Source organism: Macaca fascicularis, chromosome 10 (assembly GCF_037993035.2).
Source record: "Macaca fascicularis isolate 582-1 chromosome 10, T2T-MFA8v1.1".
Lineage (NCBI taxonomy): Eukaryota > Metazoa > Chordata > Mammalia > Primates > Cercopithecidae > Macaca > Macaca fascicularis.
In genome coordinates this window covers 109549204-109566511 of record NC_088384.1, presented here as the reverse complement: position 1 = coordinate 109566511, position 17308 = coordinate 109549204, and the positions used below count along the sequence as shown (strand labels likewise).

Sequence of the window (17308 nt, the reverse complement as noted above, 5' to 3'; positions counted from 1 at the left end):
ACGGCTGCTCTCTGCCTTGCATGCTTGAATTTGTGAGACAGCCGCCCACTGCCTCTGTTGAGATTACATCATAAATTACGCAGGCATGAGCAGATCAGAGATGAGAGCAGTCAGAGGCAGCCCAGAAACCAAACAAGGGGTGCCGGCATTTGTAAAAAATAAATAAATAAATAAATAAATCTGATGGAGATGAGGGGAGATTCTGGAAGTGGGTCAGCAGGCCCACACAACAGGGAGGCCTACCAATAATGTCCTCGCTTGGCCTCCTCGGGGGTCGGTGCTGTTCTTTTCCACCCTCATCCCCCTCTTTTGCCTTTTTCCTCTCTTGCCATCTTTAAAAAACACACATAGGCAGAAATCAATCCATCAAATGTCATTACAGATTTATTAAGCCTGATGTAGAAAGACATTTAACAGTAACATCTCCAGAAAGCATAAAAAGAGCACTTCTATTCAGTCTTGTGCTTTGAAAATCTAAATATATTTTTATCATATAAATAATTTTTTTCATGTTTTAAGTGCATCTGTGTTTTTTTTTTCTTCTCTCCTTTAATTTTCATTTTTCAATTGGCCAAAGCAGAAGTCGACGTTGACTGAAATGAAGCCATTTGCAAAGCTAATGGTGTTGAGAGGCATGTCTCTGCTATTCCATATCAGCTAGGTTTCAGGAAGGTGGTTCAATGTCTGCAGCATTAAAATGAGGGACAGCCTCCAGCAAAATCATAATTGAACACACCCAGGTCCTTAATGTCAGCAGTTGGGTTTCCTGATGCAAATTACGATAAGGTTTCAGATGGGAACAGTCTATTTCCAATAACTGCTGAGTGGGGAAAAAAAAAGACTTTTTTATCAACACAAAGGAAAGAGTTATCATGTATAAAAATGTAAATAATATAAGGTTCTATAAGTAGAAACCTTTTTGATGGAAATCAGGGGCTCCATACAACCTTGGTGAGTGTGTTGTTATTTTTTCACAATAGCTCAGAAAAGTAGTGTCTGTTATTTAGGGCTTTAATTACAGTTCTCAAAGTAGAATGATTTTCCTTAAAAAAAAAAAAAAACTCTTTGGATGCAAAAAATAATGGCTTTTGTGATATAATTTAAGGGTTTTCTTCGTCTCCACCATCGGAATTTATTTCTAGTGATAAAATTGTATTTAAAAAAATTTCCCTTCTACAGATAATTTCAATGCTGCGGCATCACACACAGGCATACATCTTAAGTGCCTCCAAACAAAGTCATTTTTATTCAGCAAGGGGCTGCTGTGAATGTTTCTTTTTGCTTGATTTAAGTTATGTGGGAGATCAAGATCAGATTGTTCATGATTACGAAGGAGGACAGGATGGTGGCACCACGGGACATAAAAGGGAGCACTTTTTCTGAAAATTCTTTCTTTTTTTTCTCTTTTTTGAGACAGAGTCTCGCTCTGTTGCCCAGGCTGGAGTGCAGTGGCACCATCTCAGCTCACTGCAACCTTCGCCTCCCAGGCTCAAGTAATTTTCTTGCCTCAGCCTCCTAAGTAGCTGGGACTACAGGCAAGTGCCACCACGCCCGGCTAATTTTATTGTATTTTTAGTAGAGACGAGGTTTTGCCTTGTTGGCCAGGCTGGTCTCAAACTCCTGACCTCAAGTGATCCGCCTGCCTCGGCCTCCCAAAGTGCTGGGGTTACAGGCGTGAGACACCGCACCTGGCCCCCTTGTTTCAAGCAGGAAAGTCATCATTTCCAGCTGGTTGTCTTTGGGCAGTGACAATGCGGCAAAGCCTTTGGAAATTTCAAATAGTGACTGCATTGAAAGCTAATATTCAGGATGATGGGGAGTAAAAGAAATTGGGGTCAGCCAAGGGAAGAATTTTCCAGATCCCAGAGAAGTGGGCATAGATGCCTATCTGTGATTAATCTGTTTGGCCACAGGGTGGTATAATCTTCCTAGCAGAAAAGTTTTTTTTTTTTTTTTCATTGCGAGGACAATTTATAATCATCAAAAACAAGTGAAACATGGTTTTGATTAAAACAGCCTGTTGGCTCAATAATCTCTGTAATTTCAAAAACATCCTTAATGCAGAAGAAGAACACGCCGATGTCAGGAATGGCCTGGGGCCCCATTACAACAGCAACCGAATAAATAAGGAGAAGAATCTCGAGGTCATAAAAACAAAATTAAGCTAATGTTTCAAATTTTGACAATTATGAATTCTTCCTCTAAGAAGACATTAAAAAAATTTTCAGGCACTATTAGATAAAATACAAAGAGAATAATTCTACATGGATGAGTGTGCAGTTTTCCCACGGGGGTAAAGCATGCCTGTAAAAGGAAAACTCTGAATTAGGACGTTGGTTCCTCCCTAGATCCAGCAATTGGACGGGACTCATGCAGACAGACAAACTTGGTTCTTATAGTTTCTTTGTAAACTCAGATCTAATTCTTTCATAAGCTATTGAAAGAGAATGACCAGGAAAAAATTACAAGCATATTTTTTCTATACAAAAGAATCCCCATTGTGGGCCAGTTTGGTAGGAAACAGAAACAAGCAAATATAACAAAATCTGTGTTCATACATGGCGATATAGTTAGTATATACAAATATGTACACTATACAAATGCACGGAAGGCTTACGCTCCCAGCCATCCAAGCGGCATTGTACTCGGGGAAAACAGCCTGGGTTTTCTTCCTAGTATACAGGCAAATGTATTATATACAGCATGCAGGTGATAGAAAATTAGTGCGTTTGCACAGAAACATTCTACAGGTATGGTTGCAGTCATTTTTCTTTGAAAATGACCGGTCTGCTTTCTGAATATAAAAATGTGTTTGCCTTTCTTTGCTGGCAAGTAAACGCTTTCCTTCAGAGCAAGGATGAATGTGATTCTTGAAACTCGCTCTGACCCACTTCCCCCCTGCCCTTTCTAAAAGAAATTAAAAAAAAAAAAAAAAATCTAGAGTTAATGCAAGGGAGCAAATAGATGACATAAATGTGTTTGATGTCAGGTTTCCCAAAAAGGTGCAAAAGCTTTGGAGAACAAGAACTGGTCGGCCATTAAAAAGGCTGTATGATCAGCTAGCTTCTTGATTTTAAAGGGGTTTGGAAGTTTATGATTCATGCTAACAGTGCCTGGCTGTTAGGAATCAAAGTCAGAAGGGATTAGAAGGACATCATCAGGAGATCAAAAAGTGTATTGTAACCCAAGATATTGTGACATTTAGGAACCCTGAGCCAAATGGGAATTGTTTTGTATGTCAGCTTTTTTGACTTGCATTACACATTCTAGCATCTGATGTGTTCGAAAGCTCGAGTATTGTATTGCAAAACTGGAATGTTTGTAATATTTATTTCAATGCACAATGGACATCACTGTTACTTCTCTGAAGACTGGTTGAACTTTCTGCACTTAAAAAACATAGATACACATCTATAATTCCTGAATGTTATAGGGGTCATTTAGAAAGTGAAAATATTACCATACAAAGTCTTCACATTTGAGACATAATTGTATGATTGTTCACATTCTGTTAATATTAGCTACTGGCAGGGGACTGATATCCAAATGTTTCAGGTTTCAGGTTCAAGACAATTCATTGAACACATTGAAATTTATTTTCCGAAAGAGTTGAATGGAGTGGTTAGATTTTTTTTTTTTTTTTGTAATGCCTTTGTTCAAATTTTTTGACTTCTCCTGGGGTTTCTTACCAAAAAGTTATCACTTGTACTTCTAAAAGCTGTTTTAAGCATTAAACATGATACAAAGGGCTGTGAATATTTAATGTCTTTTTTCAAACAGCCTGTATTTTAAAAGGCCTTAATAATAATCATGGCTCTTGGTAAAATAATTTGTATACCGAAGGGTGTCAAGTCAGGGTGCCATTCCTTGGAAGAGCCATTTTACTTGGAATATATTGTTCCAAAGGAAATGGACAGAGTCCTGTTGCAGAAATAGCGTTCCACCTGGTCCTAGCATTTTAAAACAGTCCTATTCTAATCCATAACACATTTCTAGTTTTCCCTGAAGCTTTGGGCTGCCTTGTGCATGAATAATTTTTGGAGAAACACCCACGCCCGTTAGCCCATTGTTCGTAACTATTGGAAGAAGATTAACTAGAGCCTGAAAATTGTATATCCGCGTATGCCTCTGAATCTGTCACTGGGAACCAAAGGAGATAAGTGGCTTTTACTTCGGATGAAGAGGTAAAATTCCCCAGTAGAAATTCTAAAGATGATTCACAAGTTTCAAAATGTTTAATGCCTTCCTACAATGGAAACATGTCTCTCTGTCTAGGGGGATGGAGATTTGTATCTCTTTCTCCAGCTCAATCTTTGTCTAAAAGTATTTCATAGATATTTTGAGAAAGTGCCACATAGAGGAAAGGAGAAAATGAAATTAGCATTTTAACATCTTACAAGGGGAAAAATACACGAAAATTTCAGTTTTGATTTCTTTTTTGCCTAATGTATCTTCGAAATAGATACTACCGTTATTGCTCTTTAGAAGTACATATGTGCATATTTTAAAGCCTTTAATATATTTCCGTATGGTTGTTATTATTTTTGCATTCATCTACATCTTACTATCCTTGTTGCAGAGAAGAGAGGATAATGTGAAAAATGACATTTGGGTTTTTTTTTTTTTTTTTTAAACAAAAGCATTTAACAAGCTTAAAAAATGAAACTCAACGAAAAAGAAAAGAAGGTTTGAACACAGTCAAATAACCTGAGAAGTGACAGATGGAAAAGCAACAGAATGCAAGCACCTTGTAAGGTCTGTAATCTTTGGATTTACTGTGAAAAGTTTCAGAACATCATAGATTCTTACTGCCACATTGTCCATAGACCCTGGAAAATAACAGTGAAATTCATATGTATACACATATATATGAATACACACACATAGGCATGCACACTGTCTTCACACACCCCTCCTCACCACTTAACCAGAGTTACATAAATGCTTCTCAGATATGTCATTGCATTTGTTTGTTTTCTCCAGCTCAACTAAGTTCAGCGGCTTGTGCCTGTGACATTAATTATGCAAGATTCAAACAACCAAGCAGGCACATTTTAGGGGTGAGTTTTAAGAAATCTGTGACCTGAAAGAAATTCTGTGGGGACTATCTGGGTTATCCAATTTATTTCATGATTACATATTCTGTTTTTAGGTCTTGACCTATTTTTAAGCTATTTCCTCTCTGTATGCTTTTTAGGAAAAAAAAAAATCCTTATTCTGAAATACTAATATTTTAGTTCTACATGAACTGTGTCCCTCAAGTGTCTTGGTATCAGCTATCTTTAGGAGCTCTTGTAAAACAACAGGAAGGCCAGGCTGTTGTGTGAAGTGTTTACTGTTGTTATCCCACAGTGCCTAGGACAGTGTCACACATAACAGGTGTCCAACAATATTTGTTAAATGAATTTGCTAAATAAATATCATTTCCTGTTGTTCCCTGTGCCACCAGTGCTTTGTAACATGCTGTGTATTTGGAGAATTTGCTGAACTACAAAATAAGGCCAAATACATAACATTTAAATGTTGACATATACATTTTTAAATGGGCATCTCAATTTGCAGGTGGCTGGTGGTCTTAGCTGCAAGGACGGATGGGGAAGAAAAGCCGATCTCTCCTTCTTACTGGTACCAAGAGGTGGTGGCAGAATGGAGATACTTGAGGGTAATTTGCATTATATTTGCACATCATCCTTTCCAATTCTAAAGTTCTCACTTATCAGAACTGTCTTTTATTCAGGGAAAAGAAAGCAGTGGTATGAAGGTGGATAAAGACATTCTCCTGAGTTTATGTTATTTAGTTTTTTTCCACCAGAAAGAAGTTTCTAGAAGCCTCAGAGGGCTGGCCAAATGAAGAGAGGCCTGGCCTCTAGGAATATGCTGAGAGCCAAGTGTATGCCCCAGTGCCAGCCCAGATCTTGTTTTCTAAGGTGAACCTTAGCAGCCATCCCTCAGCAGTGACATGCATGGTTGCCTGGCGGCAATTTACCAGTCTTACCAAATTTATCAATATTTTTGAATCTCACCTCCCACCCCATCCCACCATAGAAATTGTGCTAACAAAACCATATCGATTATATGTTGAAGCAGATGGTTTATTTTTTATTTCTTAGAAGGGAAACAATTTCCATGGAATTGGGAATTGTATTGATCTCCTCCCCCCATTGGAGCAAGGGCTTGAGAATCTGCTTTTGGATGGTTGCAGTGAGATGTGAATTATGTAACTTTGGCCTAATAACCCTGGATTGGAGCAGACAATTTTTAACAGCTTCAAGAACCCCAATGCTAATGCATTGATTTTCCTTTAATAGAATTTCCTTGTTGAAGGACGGTGCTCAGTAGAGTCCAGTCCACCCTTCAATCTTAACCCATCCGAAGACTGTTCCTTTCCAGTCGAGCTCCATTCATTTCTGGTTGAATAGGTTAAGCAAAGACAGACCTCACTGTTCTCAATTCACTTTATGATCCTCCCATCATAAAAAATAATATCAGCACCTTGCTTTTCATGTCAGAACTACATTTGAGCCGCTATTCCCTATGCCCAAGAGTAAATCCCATAAAAGCCGCCCGGTTGTACTGTTGCTATTTTTCCTTGTGGGTGATTGATTGATGGATGAGTGCTGACACTTCAATGAAGCTATTTCGACTGCCATCTCAATCCGATGATGTGAGGGGTATATTTTCTGTCCATGCCTCATTACTTCAGAATGACATTCCTGGAACTTCATTTACTTTTTCCCTCCTTCCCTGAAGCGCCATATTTTTTCCCATCTAGGTTATGCATGCCATAAAAAAAGCAATTTGCTATTATATGTGGCATAAGGGCAACACTTTCCCTAGGAGGTAAATAAGAAGGTTTTTTTTTTTTTTTTTAATCCCAATGTTGAATTTAGGGATCATGTCAAAATTCCCAAAACAATTCCAACAGGCAGCCTCTTTGAGAAATGGTGAGGAAGAGATATTTGGTTTCATTTTGTCAGTGTTGAGATTAAAAAAAAAATAACCTTGGTAATTAAAGCAACAACAGAAAATATTCCTTTTGTTTCAGAATCATATAGTTCCTAGTGTTGTGCCTGGAATAGTATAAATATTTCACCATAGCTGAGTAGCAATTTACCACATAATCCAGACTTATTTGTCCTTTGAGAATAAGGAAATTCATTGTTTAAATGCAATGATGGATTTATCTATTATAGGTTGCTTTCAATTGTATAGAAAATGTTCAACTAGAGTAAACAGATCTATCCTTGCGTCTCCAAACTGTGCACTAGGTATGCAAGACTTTTAATATTAAAACATGCTCTTAGCTTTTCCAAGTTGACTTAGGACCTGATTTTAATCTGTGTAATACAGTATTCCCGTTAATAATAACGTATAATTAAGACATCCGTTAAAAATCCATAACGTTAATTTAATGGAGAAAATCTAATACAGTTCTATTGGAATTTTTACGTTAAATTAACTTTAACGGGCTTTTAATGGATGTCTTAATTAGATCTCATTATTAACGGGAATATTCCACAAATTAAAATTGGGCCCTCAAAGTTTTAATGAAAAAAGTTGCAGGAACACATTTAAAATGGACACCCTATTTCATGCTTTCTGTTGCTTCTTAAGCTAAGCTGCGTTTTAGAGCCCATAAACATCAAGTTCTGCAGAAAGGGATTACCAGAAAAGACTGCTGCAGAACTTTGTACCCTGCAGTGATCTCATCTTCTCGCATTCTCTCAGATTCTGCATTTCACCAGTTCTCCCAATTTGCAGTTCTCATACGACAGTGGTGTGTGCTTAAAACTATTTTTTTTAAACCAATCAAGATAATGATGATGATCAAGGTGCCTCACCACTGCATAGGAAAAGTCTTTGGCAGCAACATGGTTAAGCTTAACTATTTGAACAAGTTTCACAGAAGATGAACATTGTTCAGGGGTTTTCTTGGCTCAAACTCTGGTTTAACTCAATAATTCTTCTACTTTGCAGTGATTAATGGCCCCCTAGTGCAGGGGCAGGACTGGGCAATCCAGGTGCAACCGTAATTGTTATACTGAACAGAAACATTTCCTTTAGACAAACGTTCCCAGAGGGGTCATAAATAGGAAATGGACATTACCATGAAAAGTAAGCCTCCAAGTGTCTATATCTAGTGCAGCCCACTTGGACATTAAACTATGAAGACTTATACTCCCCCCCACTTTCCTGTTACAAACTGACAAAATAAGTACATCAATGTTCTCAGTCATTACTTTTCTTCGGTGGCACTTTGTTTTCTTGTGACAGTGAAAAGGGTACTGTGGAGACGAGACAGCCCCATTGCAGTTTATCAATGAAAATCTAATATCGCCCATAAGCAGAGAAGTGGAAATCAATACTTCATTACCAAATTGTTAGTGAGGATGAAGAGAAATGGCTGGGGTGATTTTTTTTTTTTTGGCAGTCTTCTTGGAGCCAGGGTGTCAGGAGGAGTTCAATGAGTTCAATGTCAGAAGCAGGATGGTGCAGCGAAGAAGGGTTCAGTGTGAGGGGATCCAGGCTGGAAAGTGGAAACTAAGGCATTCGTCCTGTAATGGGAATCAGAACAACAGAAAGATGCATTATTTTCTGAGGTGTAGCCCAGGTGATTTTTCCCCGGAGTGATCACCTTGCCCACCTCCACTACTTTATTTGTCCGAATGTTCTGAGTAAAGTCATAGTTATATAACAAGACCGTGGAACATGAAAAGGAGGAGTCAACTTCGAGCAAAAACTATTTAAATACCGTATGTTCTCACTCATAAGTGGGAGCTAAACACTGATCACACACGGATGTAAACACGGGAACAAGAGACACTAGGGACTACTGGGGCGGGGGAGGGAGGAAGGAGGAAATGGGTTGAAAAACTACCTATCAGGTACTATGCTCACTGCCTGGGTGATGAGATCCATACCCCACAGCTCAGTATCACGCAATATTCCCAGGCAACAAACTGCATATGTACCCTCTGTATCTAAAATGAAAGTTGCAATTTTCTTTTTCTTTTCCTTTTAAGACAGAATCTCACTCTGTCACTATACTTGTGCAGTGGCATCATCACGGCTTACTACAGCCTCGACCTCCCAGGCTTAAGTGATCCTCCTACCTCAACCTCCTGAGTGACTGGAACGACGGGCACACTCCATCATGCCTGAGTAGGTTTAGTTTTTATTTTGTAGAGCCTATGTTGCCCAGGCTGGTCTCAGATTCCTGGGCTCAAGCAGTCCTCCCACCTCAGCCTCTCAAGGTGCTGAGATTACAGGCGTGAGCCACCTAGACTGGCCAAAACGTTGCAACTTTAAATTAAGAAAAAAAATAGGCCGGGCGCGGTGGTTCAAGCCTGTAATCCCAGCACTTTGGGAGGCCGAGACGGGCGGATGACGAGGTCAGGAGATCAAGACTATCCTGGCTAACCCGGTGAAACCCCGTCTCTACTAAAAGATACAAAAAACTAGCCGGGCGAGGTGGCGGGCGCCTGTAGTCCCAGCTACTCGGGAGGCTGAGGCAGGAGAATGGCGTAAACCCGGGAGGCGGAGCTTGCAGTGAGCTGAGATTGTGCCACTGCACTCCAGCCTGGGCGACAGAGCAAGACTCCGTCTCAAAAAAAAAAAAAAGAAAAAAAAGAAAAAAATAATATTTTAAATATAATGTGTGGAAGGAATATTTGAACACCCATGTTCATAGCAACATTATTCACAATAGCCAAAACTCAGAAACAACCCAAGTGTCCAGCGGATGAGTGGATAAGCAAATGTGATACGTACGTACATGCAATGGAATATTAGCCCTAGGAATGGAAGAAATTCTGACACATTCTACAACAGGGGTGAATCCTGAGAACATTATGCTAAGTGAAAACAAGCCAGTCACAAAAAGAAAAATACTATATGGTTATAACTATATAACATATCTGGTGGTAGTCAAACTCATAGAAACAGAAAGAGGAATGGTGGTTGCCAGGGGCTGGGGATGAGATGGGAAAAGAAAAAAGAATTCTTGTTCACTCTGAACACAGTTTCAGTTTCATCTTTTGTAAGATGAAAAATTCTGTAGATGGATATTGTTAGGTTTGCACAACAATCTGAATGTACTTAAAGCCACTCAACTGTACACTTAATAGTGAAAATGATAAATTTTACGTTATGTGTATTTTACTGCAATTAGAAATTAAAATACATAATGTATGATTTTTCACTATAAAGTTTTTTGGGAAAAAAAGAAAACCATTAACCTATGGTCATACCAGGCTTAAAGCTCTCATTCACATTCTGCTGTATTTCCTTCTAGTCTTTTCTTTCCCCATGCTTTTTTTTTTTTTTTTTTTTGAGTCGGAGCCTCGCTCTGTCACCTAAGCTGAAGTGCAGTGGCACAATCTTGGTTCACTACAACTTCCGCCTCTTGGGTTCAAGTAATTCTGCTTCAGCCTCCCGAGTAGCTGGGATTACAGACATGCATCACCATGCTCAGCTAATTTTTGTATTTTTAGCAGAGACGGGGTTTCACCATGTTGGCCAGGCTAGTGTTGAACTCCTGACCTCAGGTGATCCGCCTGCCTCAGCCTCCTAAAGTGCTGGGATTACAGGTGTGAGCCACTGTGTCTGGCCGTCCCATGCATTTTGTTAGGTTTACATAGTTATATTTGCTGACTGTATGATGCACCTGTCTGGAGGTAGTTTTTCACTGGAAAGCACCAGCATAAACAGCTGTAGAAGTTCTATCACATCCATTATAATAGTTTACGATACTATGATAATGTAATATTGGCCATTTAATGTTTGCAATTTTTATTCAACAATACACAACACTATGATGAACATCTTTGTGTTCCAGGCTTTTCTGTGTGCTGGAATATTTTCATAGGCTTAAATTCTTAAGCGTGGAATTCCTGTCAAAAGATAGGAACATTTTTGTGGTAGAGAAGTGCTACTTAGTAACAGGGGTGATTTTTCTTTCCAAGAATTTTGCTCTGGATTACTGTGCGGAAAGTATGCAATTTCTCTCAGCCCAATCTGAGTGCAGTTTCTTGTTTACATCTTGTTATTTAGTGGCAGTGTTCACTTTAGTGAGAAAAAACATTAAACCTAAATATAATTAGTCTTTTTAGAAAAGGAAAGCTTCCAAATTTCTAGTGGAAGGATAAAGACAAATTGAAAATCAGATGATATTTGATATGTGTAGAGAAATTATGCACAAGATAATCATAACAGACATTTCAAACTATTTCTTGGTAAGGAATAGTATGATTGGAATTCTAGCAACCAGTTATTATGGATCTACCAAATTCCAGTCACTTTATACACATTACTGTTAACTCTTGAAACAAATTCATTTTAAAAATGAGAGATAAAGGCTGAGCATGGTGGTGCATGCCTGTAATCCCAGCACCTTGGGAGGCAAAGGCGGGTAGATCACATGAGGTTATGAGATCAAGACCAGCCTGGTAAACATAGCGAAACTTTGTCTCTACTAAAAATACAAAAATTAGCCGGGCATGGAGGTGCACTTCTATAATTCCAGCTACTTGGGAGGTTGAGGCATGAGAATCGCTTGAACCTGGGAGGCGGAGGTTGTAGTGATCTGAGGTTGTACCACTGCACTCCAGCTTGGGCAACAGAGCGAGACTCTGTCTCAACAACAACAACAAAAAAAAAAAAAAAAAAAAGAAAAAAAAAAGAGAGCGATAAAAGTAAGTGACTTGTCCTAGTGTTCACAGCTAATAAAAAGCAGAGGATGGCTTTAAATTTAGTCCTTCCTACTCTGAAGCTTCCAAGCTCATGACAGGCACCACCCTACCTAGATTACAGGTGAACGCCTTGATCACCATCAGTGGAGAGAACCATTTCCCTTTGACATTAGATGTGCACTCGAGAGAAAAAGGGCCCCTGGCGATCTTTGTTTTGAATTGGTTGAGATCCTCTGGCAGGTCTAGAAACTTAAAGGAGGATGATCATGTGGTTGGAAGAAGAGAGATGGGTCCAAGAAAAAGTGGAGGCCAGAAATTGGTGGACTTTTGGAAACTGCAATGGCATTACACTGTGAAACAAGAGTGAAGTCCTGGCTGGAGGACTGTTTCACACCAGGCCTACTGGAGGCCGTCGTTTTCTCCTCTTTGACCATGATATCAATGTGACACCAATTTCATGGAACTTTGTTTTATTATCACGTCCTTGAAGTGGCTCCAGATTAGATCAACACCCAGACTTTTCTAACTGGGTTTCTTTTAGGGCAAAGTTTGTCCTGAGAATGAAAGCAAGGAGAAAGAAAACAATGATTTTATTATAGTTCCTGTCTTGGAAATTTACAACACACATTAACATATTAAAGACTCTGAGAAGTCCTGCAATTAAAACCAAACCGAACATAGTGTGTCTTTACTTAACCCAGTACTTGCCAGGTTTATTTGATAACTCTTTTCTTTCCTATTTAAGATTCACAAATATACCTGAGTGTTGTTTGCTGAAAAATACCTTCATGACAGATTCTGTTTGTTTTTCAATTTTTTAATTAAAAATCTGTTTTGTTTTGTTTGTGGGTTGGGGAGGTGGGGGACAGGGTTTTGTTCTGTCACCCAGTCTAGTGTGCAGTGGTGCAATCACAGCTTACTACAGCCTCGATCTCCTGGGCTCAATCCATCCTCCCACGTCAGCCTGCTGAGTAGCTGGGACTACAGGTGTGTCACCATGCCCAGCTAAGTTTTATATTTTGTAGAGCCTCCTGGGCTCAGGTGATCCTCCCACCTCAGCCTCCTGAAAAGTTGGAACCACCGGTGTGCACCAGCACACCCGGTTAATTCTTTTGTATTTTTTGTAGAGACAGGGTTTCGCCATGTTGCCCAGGCTGGTCTTGAACTCCTGGGTTCAAGCCATTCTCCCCGCCTTGGCCTCCCAAAGTGCTGGGATTACAGGCATGAGCCACCATGTCCAGCCCTATTTTTAATTTTTGTGGGTACGTAATAGGTGTATATAGTTATGGTGGACATGAGATGTTTTGATACAGGAATGCAATGTGAAATAAGCACACATGATAGATTCCTGTGCGAAAACCAAGGAAGTTTTCTAGTTCTCGAGACCTCAGCCCTGATTTTGTTATTGACTTTCTGTGATTCTTGACTCAGGTTATCTGGCTTTTTTGGATCTCAGCATGAAAGGATCCTGTTGCAGTGAAATGTGACATTGCTTCACCTCGTGTCAACTTCACAATGCTGCAGTGCAGGAGATCATAATTTCTACACTTTCAACCTAGGAAACAGAGGGTTAAGAGATGTAAAGATGTTGGGCCTGTGGTCATTCTTGTCTCTTCAGCCACTGCTGCTTATATACTTGTATATAAGAAGTAATACTTTGGTAATGTTTATTGTAATACTTTGGTAATGTTTTTAAGCACTGAACATTGACATTATTAGTGATTTAGAGGTGTTTTTCCAAGAATATCTGAGTATAGTTACTTTTTTTTTTTTTGAGACGGAGTTTCGCTCTGTCGCCCAGGCTGCAGTGCAATGGCGCCATATCTTGGCTCACTGCAACTTCCGCCCCCGGGTTCAAGCAATTCTCCTGCCTCAGCCTCCCGAGTAGCTGGGATTACAGGCATGTGCCACCATGCCTAGCTAATTTTGTATTTTTAGTAGAGACGAAGGTTTCTCCATGGTGGTCAGGCTGGTCTCGAACTCCCGACCTCAGGTGATCCACCCACCTTGGCCTCCGAAAGTGCTGGGATAACAGGCGTGAGCCACTGCAGACGGCCATTGTCTGAGTATAGTTACTTTTAAATTTCAGATACCAATGTCTTTTATGAAACTTATCTATGGGGGTATTTCTATTGGAGAAGTCTCCTGGATCCCAGCGTGACTGATGGAAGTGGTGGGCTTTTGGAAAGGTCAGTGTTCCTATACCTGAAGAAGGGTAAAGAGAAGATCCGAATCTTGGACCACTTTGGGACAACACATTATTATTTTTAAAAAATATATTTTTTTCTATTTTTTTGAGACAGGGTCTCACTCTGTTGCCCAGCCTTGAGTATAGTGGCATGATCTTGGCTCACTGCAACCTCTGCCTCCTGGGCTCAGGTAATCCTCCCACCTCAGCCTCCTGAAAAGCTGGGACCACACCCGGCTAATTTTTTCTGTATTTTTTATAGAGACGGGGTTTCACCATGTTGCCCAGGCTGGTCTCGAACTCCTGAACTCAAGAAATCCTCTTGCCTTGACCTCCCAAAGTGTTGGGATTACAGGCGTAAGCCACTGTGCCCAGCCAAATTATCTCTTATATTAAAAGAAAAGAAAAATCCTGGTTTCTCTCTGTGTCCAAAGAGGAGATCCTGGCAGATAATTAAAACTGAAAAATGAAGGGAAGGGGAATAAGAGAGCTGTTGCTATTATTTCCTGTTGTTCAGAATGAATTGCATGGAACAGATTGAGAAAAAAAGAAGTGGATACGGTTAGTTGCCTTTCAAATGGTAGTTGAGGCTGGGCTTTGCTGCTGCATTTTTTTTTTCTACTATATTGAGCTACTACTATAAAAATAAAATGGAAATAAATAAAAAATTTAATTACATATCTAAAAAGTTCTTGGCAGTGTTCATTAAGTAGTTGGTGAGGGAGAGCCAGGCAAAGAGATGTAATTATTTTTGTATTAATTACAGAGTCACCAACAGATGCATAGAATGACATATGTTTTAATTTGGCCATGCCAGCCTTTCTCATGCCCTGGCATAGCATTGTGGCTGGCTCCTGCTCTTCTTGCTGTTGCTCCATCCTGCCGACCCCCCTCTCTCTTCACTCTCTGCTGTTGTTCTTATGCAACGCTCCTATTTTTAGGGCATGTCTTGTGGTTGATAAAAGGGGGCACTGCTGGCATTTAGTGGTTAGGGGCTGGGAACGTGAGGCACTTTGTAATGTGTGAGACAGTTTCACACAAGGTGGTGTCGTCCCTCATCTTGCACTCATTTTTTATTTTTTTCATTTTTTTTTTTTTTTTTTTAGAAGGTAGGGTCTTGCTCTGTCATTCAGGCTGGAGTGCAGTGGCACAATCATAGTTCACTGCAGCCTTGATCTCCTGGGCTCAAGTGAACCTCCTGATTCAGCCACCTGAGTAGCTGGTACTACAGACACATGCCACCACACTAGGTTAATTTTTAAATTTTTTTTGTAGAGATGGAGTCTCTAGCACTTTGGGAGGCTGAGGCAGGTGGATCACCTGAGGTCAGGAGTTCAAGACCAACCTGGCCAACCTGGAGAAACCCCGTCTCTACTAAAAATACAAAAATTAGCCAGTCTTAGTGGCAGGCGCCTGTAATCCCAGCTACTCAGGAGGCTGAGGCAGGAGAATCATTTGAACCCAGCAGGTGGAGGTTGCAGTGAGCCTGGGCAACAAGAGTGAAACTCTGTCTCAAAAACAAAACAAAACAAAACAAAAAAAACAAACCTGGGTTATGTTGCCCGTGCTGGTCTTCAACTCCTGGGCTCAAGTGATCCTCCCACCTCGTCCTCCCAAAGTGTTGGGATTATAGGTGTGAGCCATTGCTGTCAGTCTGTACCATTTCTGAAAATATCTCTGCAAGCCAGTTTTTCTCTGACTTGGCACTGTTAATATTTTCAGCTACATACATAAGTGGGGGCTGCCTGTCTGTGCATTGTAGATATCCAGCCGCATCCCTGGCCTCTACCCACTCCATGCCAGCAGCATCTGCTTTTCTCCTGAGTTGTGACAACTGAACTTGTGTCTAGACATTGTCAAATGCCCATTGGGGGTAGAGGACAAAATTGTCTTTGGTTCAAAACCTTTTCACAATTATCTGAGGCTAGAACTTAACTCTGTTTTACATATAAACACAAAGTCTTCTGCACAGTTTAACACACACTGTAATTTCCAGAAGTAAAGCTTATCTGACAAAGAGAACCTGTACTTTGCTTTCTTTGGAATGTAATGAGAGTTATTTGCCATTTTAGAAAATCAAGTCACCTTTGTATTACTGTTCATGATCCTCAGGACGCCCATTCAATCCACCCATATTGCTCTGCATTTGCCACTGACATGTTCACGGTGAGTCTACCTATGGCACACATCTGACTGTCTCATTACATCTTCTAGGATGCTGTTACTCTGAGGGTGGTCCACATAACAGCAGTATTGGGATCACCTAGAGATCGTCAGATGTGCAGACTACAGGGCCCACCCCAAGCTGCTGGTTTGGAATCTGCATTTTAATAGGATGTTCGGGTGATTTTTGTACACGCTCGAGTTTGAGAAGCTCTGTTCTGGTGAATTTTTGTGCCTCAATTTTCTCCTTTTTTTTTTTTTTTTTTTAAATTGAGGCAGAGTCTCACCCTGTTGCCCAGGCTGGAGTGCAGTGGCACGATCTTGGCTCACTGCAATCTCCGCCTCCCGGGTTCAAGTGATTCTCCTGCCTCAGCCTACCGAGCAGCTGGGATTACAGGCACACACCACCACGCCTGGCTAATTTTTGTGATTTTAGTAGAGATGGGGTTTCACTACGTTGGCCAGACTGGTCTCGAACTCCTGATCTGACGTGATCCACCCGCCTGGGCCTCCCAAAGTGCTGGGATTATAGGTGTGAGTCACCGTGCCAGGCCCCTTTCTTTTTTATTAGACGATTTCTTTTTGCAGTTTGTGTGTAGGCTGGCCACCTGATCTAGAAATTTTATTTCAGGATAGTAAAAGGAAGTTATAAAATGCTTGTCCTAAAATGTCAATAGTGAGTCTGCAAAGGCGGAGAACCTCTGTTCCCTACGAGCTCTTTCTAAGCATCATCTTCCAGTTCTGAAACTTGAAATATCGTCTGCGTGCTGATGACTGTGAGTTCCAGATCTGAACATCCAACTGGCTTCTTGGCATCTCTCTGTGAAGATCTCACAACTACTTCAATAAACCCTTTCCTGAAACAGGGTGCTTGCACTCCCCCATCCCTATTCTGTTCCCCTCCATGTTCCTCTTCACAGGAAATGGAACCTCATATGACTCAATTTTTCCAGCCAGAAAGTTGGGTCATCTTTGACTGTGCCCTCACTCCTCCCTCGCATCCAATGGCTCACCCCGACCCTAGTCATAAAATCCCTCCAAACTGTATTTCCACGGCCACCTGCAATGATGCACACAATTCGGTTCTGCGCCTATCTACCCTGGATGGCTGTGGTACTCGCTCACTGGGCTGCTTTAGTCCACTTGGTGTCCTTCTGATAACTTTCCATATAGCAAACAAAGTGAGCTTATAAAATCTTAAATTAAGTTGAAGGGGTCACTTCAAATTCCAGCTTAGAATCCAGCAATGGCCTGGCCAGGTGCGATG

At 40.5% G+C, this 17308-nt stretch overlaps 1 protein-coding gene across 2 annotated transcripts in view; it reads right to left on the bottom strand.

Moving 5' to 3' along the window:
- Positions 1-362: 362 nt before the first annotated feature.
- Positions 363-17308, bottom strand: part of TSHZ2 (teashirt zinc finger homeobox 2) — a 507982-nt gene continuing 491036 nt past the window's right edge. The window contains exon 3 of one of the 2 annotated variants that reach the window (XM_065523320.2): positions 363-8555. Coding sequence is in view for 1 of the 2 variants with exons in the window: in XM_015429981.4 (XP_015285467.1) it covers positions 8554-8555 (2 nt within the window). In the remaining variant the exon portion in view is untranslated. The remainder of the gene's footprint in view (positions 8556-17308) is intronic. The other variant, XM_015429981.4, reaches the window with a different exon arrangement.